Below are 7,713 nucleotides of genomic sequence, written 5' to 3'. Positions count from 1 at the left end.
TGCTGAACCCTTCCCTCTGCCTTGTCACTGCCATTAATGCTCCTGCTGAGCTGCCAACACACACCACCTGCATTGCAGGTAGCTTCCTAGCTCAGAAGAGCTGCCTGTGAATGCAGGGATGTCCCTTTGCTGGTTCACTTGGCAAAGGGTTGTCTTGAGGCTGGTAGAGTGAAAATAAGCCAGGAATACTAGCAGCTGTCACCCTGACTGTACTCTAGAGCTGGAGCGGGGCGACATACTGTAAGAGCAAACTGGGAAGAGGTGGTGGGAGAAGTCACAGCCATGCTTGCAAGGGGATGGGATTGATCCCCCCTCTGAAAGGAGGATCTCATGGAGCAAGGGGCCCCAGGAAAAGGGGTGGACGCTCTAATGCTGCCTTGTGTTCATGTCTGGTTGGCTTAATATGAAGGAATGGAGGAAGGTGAAACTTCAGGATTGATGACTAAAAAGCTTTTGCTTTTTATTCCTGCTCAATAAATCCTCCATCTCAGAAGCCCATAAATGTTAACTTTACTACTGCTCTTTAAGTCAAGCTGCAGCAGCAGTGTAGGGTTCCGTAAGCAGAAAGGACCTTGCTGGTTTCTTCAGGGAAGGATCTAAGTGCAAAAGCTTGGCTGCTGATGCCAGTATTGTTAGTGAGCAGATTTCAAGCCAGCCTATTTCTCACCTACTTCCTGCATTTCTGATGTGCATCCTAGTTCAGATTTCAGGGTAGCCCTGAGTCTCATCTCTGACTGGTTGGAACAGTGGCTGGGGCACCAGCCTGCCAGGGGAGGATCCTAGTTCAGATTTCAGGGTAGCCCTGAGTCTCATCTCTGACTGGTTGGAACAGTGGCTGGAGCACCAGCCTGCCAGGGGAGTGCTGGGCAGACACGCTGGCTCGGGGGAGCCGTTGCAGCAGGGAGGGCAATAAAGATGAATGATAGCTCTTACCTAGGGTGCGCCATCCTGGCAAAGTGCACTGCAGGAGGAACTATTGCAAAGCACAAAATGAAGGTTTGATAGGAAAGGCGTGGAGGCTGGCCACTGTCTGATAACAAGATGCTATTTCTGGCATTGCTTGCTCTCTGTTTCATCATATATTTCAGGTATCACAAGACTGTCTTTAATGCCCTGTCTCATGATGCTGAAAAATTGCTATAATCTCAACTTCTACTTACTAAAAGGATTGTAAAGGAAAACTGTAAATATCTATACCCTTTAGTGCCAAATAAAGTACCCCAAATATCTCTTAATGTTTTTTTTTTTTCAGTTTGCACTATGATTCTTCTATGTGGGGTCTTGATGCATAGCATTTGTTAGGAAGATGCTTTATTAGGGGATTGATCATTTCTAGGTTGATGCTGATGAGTTAAATCAGGCATGACGGAGCAGGAGGTATGTGTCAGTAGACATCAAAAGCAATCACAGAACCTTTGGGACAGTGATTTATGCCCTGTGACTTGGGCAGGAAATAGAGCTGTTTCCTAGCAGCACTCCCAGGTGTTGGGGTTCCAGGCTTCGTTCCTTACATCCATGATGTGCAGCTGGCTAGCACCTACCGTCTCCATGTTTGGAGACAGTGGCTGTGGATTCTTTGCTCAGCTACCAGAACTGTACTGGAGAAGCCAGAGAAGAATTTACATGTGCAGATTTCCTGCATTTTCTGAACTCTGACAGCATTGCCAGTCACTCAAGAAAAGCCTGACTCCTTTTTTTCCCCTTTCTCTCTCTCCCTCAGGATTATACCCGAGTGGTGAGTCCAATCATTGATGTTATCAGCCTGGATAATTTTGCCTACCTGGCAGCATCAGCAGATCTGAGGGGAGGTGGGTATAATGAAGGGATTGTTTAAGTTAGCCTGAGGGATGGTGCATGAAAAATAATTGATATTTTCTTCAGCTTTCCAAGGGAACAGTGCCAATCTTTCCTGATGGGTTCTCTGTCCTCTTTTTCCTGCAACTTGTGAAGTCAGATCTTTTGCAGAGTTAAAACAAAACCCGACTAGTGTTTTCCTCTTGAGCTTGCATCGCGGTCACAACATTTTGCAATTTCAGGGCTTTTAACTGGTTAAACATATCCACATGCCCTCCCTAGACTACATGTACACTGGAGTTTGTCAGGCACTTCCAGTTGCTGCTCTGATCTGCCAGGCTGTCTCATGGCATCTTCTGAAAAGCATTTTCACCTCTCTCCTCGCAGCAGCACCTGCAGCTGTTCCTGTGGTCACCCGCAGTGCCTGGTGCTCTTCTCCCACTTCTGCGCTGGGCTTCACTGCTGCACTGCTTGCCTGCCCCAGGCTACTCGTTCTGTGGCTACCCTTAACATGGTATAATGTCAGTGGCTGTGCTGTGCTCAACCACCCACCACAGGCCAACTATAAATAAATCATCATCTTGAAAGAGGTGATGGTTACAATGATCTGCATGCCTTTGTTCCCAGAATACACCACGTCCCACAAAGTCCTTTGATTAAAGCTTGATAACTTTGGCAGAAAGGGAAGTGTGAGAAGACTGGCCAAAATGGCGATTACATCTCACACTGACAACACTCTCCTGAAGATGTGGAGTGGCACTGAGCAGAGGTGTGTAATGCTAAGGGATGAGGGTGCCAAGACAGAAGCTGGTGACTTCTACATTAGGACAGACTTGCCGTTTTGGGTGCACTGCGAGGGGGCCAGGAAAGGAAAGTAAAGAGAGCCTGTGACGTAAAGGTGGAGACTATGATTGAAGCTGGTAGAAAACCAGTAACAAAATCTATTTGACATGTTTTTTTTTCCTTCTCAGGGGGGTGCACTGCGAGGGGGCCAGGAAAGAAAAGTAAAGAGAGCCTGTGATGTAAAGGTGGAGACTATGATTGAAGCTAGTAGAAAACCAGTAACAAAATCTATTTGACGTGTTTTTTTTTTTCCTTCTCAGGATTTGACTGGAGCCTTCACTTTAAGTGGGAGCAGATTCCTATAGAGCAGAAGATGTCCAGAACAGACCCGACTCAGTCTATAAGGTAGCTGTCTCTGATGCACTGTCCTCCAAATGCCTTTACAGCTTCTTCACCTGTATGAATTATCCTTCCCTCCTAAATTCCCTCCTAAATATGCATGTCCATGGACTAAACAGACTGTTGGCTGAAACAGTTGTTGCCAGCCTTGCTGCTGTATAGACATGGCTCTGAGGAATGTACAATGGGACAAATCCTGATATAAAAAGTCACCGTGCTTGTCTGTACAGGCAGACAGCTCTGTGTTTGTAACATAAAACTATCATTCAGTTCCTCTCTGTAATTTGAGAGCCCCTGTTTTGCAGTCCAGAAGCAGCCAGCTCACTAACAGCAGAGCAGTACGGTCAGCAGCGTCTCTCGCTGGGTCTAGACGTGGACACAGTCGTCAGACAGTGCCTCTGTCATTCCTTCACACTGTGCCTATTTGTACAGATGAAAGACACAGCATTAGTCTCGTAGTAATTGTGGGACCAAAGGCAGGAGGATGATTTAGTGAGGGGGCTCTCAGAGGCCTGCTGTGGGTTCGCATCCAAGCTCTACTATTTTTCTCTTTTAAATGAGATGCAATTTCTCAGGCCTGGACAAATTGTCCCCCCTCTAAAATGAAGATGGTGATGTTACATATATGTGAGATTATTTTGTGGGGGCTTGTGTTTTCTTTTCCAGAACCCCTGTCATAGCAGGAGGCATCTTTGTGATTGACAAGTCCTGGTTTAACCACCTGGGAAAATATGATACTCAAATGGACATCTGGGGAGGGGAAAATTTTGGTAAGTTTAGGATGTTTCAGGGGAATGACACGCAAATGCAGAACTATTTCCCAGTCTTCATCGCCTACCAGCAGTCTCCTTTTGAGAGATCTGATCTGCCTGTCAGCGTAGGGCTAGGGACACGGTCAGGTAATCCCCATGTCAGTCGGAATTGTATCACTGTCAGCCTTGTCCAAAGTAAATGGAGACTTTTTGCAGTCAGGGCTATCGCTGTCTTACAGGCGTGTGCACTGTTATACAGGTGCTTCCACAGTACAAGTAAGAAAGAGGAACCTCCTGATATTTACGTTGTTGCTTGGTTTTGGAGAATGTTCTTCCAGCCCTTCACATGACAGTCTGTGCTGCCCCAGCCCTGAAGTGGACACTCACGCCTACACTCTCTACTTACATCTCTTCCTCTTTCCCAGTTACGTCTGGATTGCTCTCCCAGCTTGGCAGGTCAGAAGGGTATTTTTTCTATTAAAACAAGCCTCTTCGTAAGTGGAATTTGGATACAGTTAGATGCCGAATGCAAGCATTTAGAAGCAGACTAGGGCATCACAAGCATCTGAGGAATTCAGAGGCGCAGGGTAGTCTGACCGCTCAGGTGCTGTTATCTTACAGGCCATGGTGCTTAAACCCATCCCCTTGCACTTAAGGGTGGCACAGATAACCCAGCATCTCTCTTTGCCCCACGTGAAGGGATGCTGCAATGTCACCAGCTGTTAGTGACAAAAGGAAGAGAAGTATTGAAAAGAGGTTTACAGAGACTTCAAATACTTGGGGCATTCATTTAGAAATCATGCAAGTGGAGCTGAAGAGATTAAAGTCTTACTCTGTTTTGCAGTCAACTTAAATAGACTTTTCTGTAGCTATCGTTGCCAAGAAGATTATTCTGTTTCTACAGCTTCCATAAATGTCACAGATTTGTAAATAAAACCCTTTAAAGAAGAATTTAGACTTGTTTATCTGAACACAGCTGGGAGAGCTGCTTCTCTCTGAAATGTTCTCGGAAACCAGGAAATAATTTTTTTGCTTGCTAACAGAATATCGGAGTATCACTTTTTAAAAACAAAATATCTAATAAGGAATGCTTGTGTTCTCTGTTTTCTGAGGTCTTGCTTCAGTTTTATGATATTAAAAACATACATTAAATGGGGCTGGCATTGGGATCTCAGCAGTGCTAGTTACATCAGGTAAGGACTGCAGGCAGAAGTAACAGGCAGCCTTTACCCAGACATGAAGATCCCCTCTCCTGTGTCCCCAGACTCCTCTGCACAGCCAGACACAGCTCCTTGCTGTCACTAGCCCTGATCGACCCACAGAGCCGGCCCCTTGGCCATCCTGCCAGTCTCGGAGCTGCAACTGTGTAAAAGCTGTAAACCCCAAAGATGGAGAAAGACTATTTCTTTAGGCTTTTGGTTGTCCTCTTCAGTCCACCTGGAGCCCAGTGTTATTATTCTGTGGGTATGTCAGCAGCTTGATGCTAACCAGAGCTCCCTGCCCTAAGTGGCAGTAAATTGCCTGCACCCCCCCAGCCCTTCTTGCACTGAGCTGATCAAAACCCTCACAGAATTGCCTCATTCTCTTTCAGATCACTCCTGTGTAAAGCCTGCCAGTGGCAGGGCCAAGCTGTGTGTGACTGGGCCGGGCATACGGGGCTTGCACATTTTGCTTTTTCTGCTCTCGCTGTAAATTTGTTGTCTTAAGTCACTTGTCTCTTACCCTGCGCTCCCTCTCTTCACTTCGAGGGCAAAGCTAAGTGCATAATGCTGTGTTTAAGGGGGCCTGTCCCTGCGCTGTTGCCACATCACCACCGCAATGACGGCAGAGGGAGGGTATTTTAAAAACAAAACAAACGCTAACTTTTGTTCAGCAGTTCAGCATAACGTGAGGCAACAAATCAATGAGCGGCTTCTACGTTGAGCTTGTTGTTGTTGCATGGGAGAGGGGTATAAACCAACCAATCTATATTTGACAACAAAAAAGTGTTAATTTTCCTTGAAGTATCCTGAGTGGTTATTTTAACCCCTTAAAAAAATAAAATCCCATGCTTAATTGAAAAGTAGATTTTGTGATCCAGGAAAAATGTTGATAGTGTTTTTTTATGATAATGTATTTTTACTACAAATGACAATTTTGAGTGGAGAGGAACTGTTTGGGTAAGGTCACCATTTTCAGGTGAGGTGGAGAGAGAGTGGTTCTCATTAATTTTGGGATGAGATGGGCCATTCCCTGCCCATAAAGGCCATTTTTAATGAACAACTTTGACACTTTTTTCCTGTGAGGAAACTGGGTAAGAGAATGTATGGGACGGGCATGGAGCCAGCCAAGCTCTATACGCACAGCAGGTACACAGCAATGATCAGGCAGCAATTACCAGCTGCCTAAATATCCTTCCAGCTGGATGTGAGCTGGTAAACCCCTTTTTTTTTCCACTGTAATGGGGAAAAGCCACAGTGATTAAGTCATCTAAAACACGTATGGACTAGGTCATGTCCTGGAAAATACACAGCAAAAAGTTCTCCTTTCCATTAGAGGATGGATGAAAGTCCTTTATAAGCTAAGTTTGATCCCCATTTTCTCTTCTGTTCCCAAAATCTACATTCTTTCACCCCTTCTTTAAAGAATTCTGTTGTTTATAGACCTGGACGTGCAGGACGTCTGTCTCTGTGCCGAAGATACCGATATGGCAGGAGGAATCATCTCGTGGGAGATGGACGTCACTTTAACTTGCACACTCTGGATGGAGAGTTTTGTTTTTGTTACAGGCCGGAATGAGTCAGAATCTCATTCCAGGAGAGCAAATGCCAGCTGGACGCTCCACCAGACAGAAACTTATATCTTGGCCTGGGTTTTTTTTTGTTTTGTTTTGTGGTTTTGTTTTTTTTTTAATGTTCCTCTCTTTGAAGGTGGAACTCCCTGTTGAAATGAGACTGAAAATAATAAGCTGTAGGAAAGAGTCAAGGAGAGACAAGAAGTAGTAAGAAAGGCCACAAAATACAGTTTATTTAAATGTTTTTTTTACTTAAAAGCTAGGTTAAATACTAGATGCTAAATACCATCTCCCCCCACCCTCCTACGCACTGTTTAAATGACCTTTCTCAGGAGCTAGAGAGGAAAAGCTACGGAGAAAGATGAAGGTTGGAAAGATGTTAGTGCGTGTATGTGCTTTGAAATAGCCATTAGGTCTGGATACGTAATTTGTTTTTAATTTCTAAACAACAGAGGCCCATAATTCAGGCATTTCTGGAGGGAGATTCAAACTGGGTAAAATTTTTGAAGTAATCAATCTACACAATCTGAAGCCCTTATGTTTTCCTTCTTCTCTTCTCACCGCCACATGAAATGCAACTGGGAAACCCCTCCAGTGTGGCAGTGATCAAACTTGTGAGGACAGACCCTTAAGCTTGAGCAAGGTCACGTCTCTTCTGTGATGGAAATAAGTGTCTGTACATCAGAACTCCACATTCTTCTAATCCTTTAATAAAATGTTGAATTTAGCTTCAGGACCAGCTGGATTTCTTCAAGTAGCAGGGTTGTCTCAATATTTTTATAGTCACACTATTAGACTGATTTCAGCTCTCAGTATATCTCCCAGCAGAAGCAACTGGTGACAAACTGTAACCCGGACAATTATGAGTTTTTGTTTTGGGTTTTTTGGTTTTGTTTTATTTAACAGAACCAAGCAGAACAGGAACAAGAAGATATTGTAGGGTGGGTAACATGGAGTTATGAGGGAGAGGACTCTCCTCTAGACATTGACTCACTTCCTATGCCTTCATCTTGTTTTCTCCTTGTCTCCTAAACTCCCTTTCTCCCTCACATGATTTGCTTTACGTGGTGAATTTTTCTTGCTTTGTTCCATTCACGTGCAGGGCTGGAGAGTTACAGAGGTCCAAGGTGGGCGTGAGGGTGAATGCAGTCTGTTGCCAAATGCCATCCTGAAGGCCTGAAGGCAACCACAAGGACCTGGTCAAAGGGAAAG

The 7,713-nt window shown here is 44.9% G+C and overlaps 1 protein-coding gene across 1 annotated transcript in view; it reads left to right on the top strand.

The window, feature by feature from the left end:
* GALNT16 (polypeptide N-acetylgalactosaminyltransferase 16) overlaps nucleotides 1-7,713 on the top strand; it is a 27,261-nt gene that overhangs the window by 5,821 nt on the left and 13,727 nt on the right. Inside the window, exons 5-7 of the mRNA XM_010132779.1 lie at nucleotides 1,721-1,808; nucleotides 2,898-2,982; nucleotides 3,643-3,746. Coding sequence (XP_010131081.1) covers nucleotides 1,721-1,808; nucleotides 2,898-2,982; nucleotides 3,643-3,746 — 277 coding nt within the window. The remainder of the gene's footprint in view (nucleotides 1-1,720; nucleotides 1,809-2,897; nucleotides 2,983-3,642; nucleotides 3,747-7,713) is intronic.

This window comes from Buceros rhinoceros, unplaced genomic scaffold (genome assembly GCF_000710305.1).
Source record: "Buceros rhinoceros silvestris isolate BGI_N320 unplaced genomic scaffold, ASM71030v1 scaffold4703, whole genome shotgun sequence".
Classification (NCBI taxonomy): Eukaryota; Metazoa; Chordata; class Aves; order Bucerotiformes; family Bucerotidae; genus Buceros; species Buceros rhinoceros.
The sequence above is the reverse complement of the archived record's forward strand: the minus strand, read 5'-3'. Positions and strand labels throughout refer to the sequence as shown.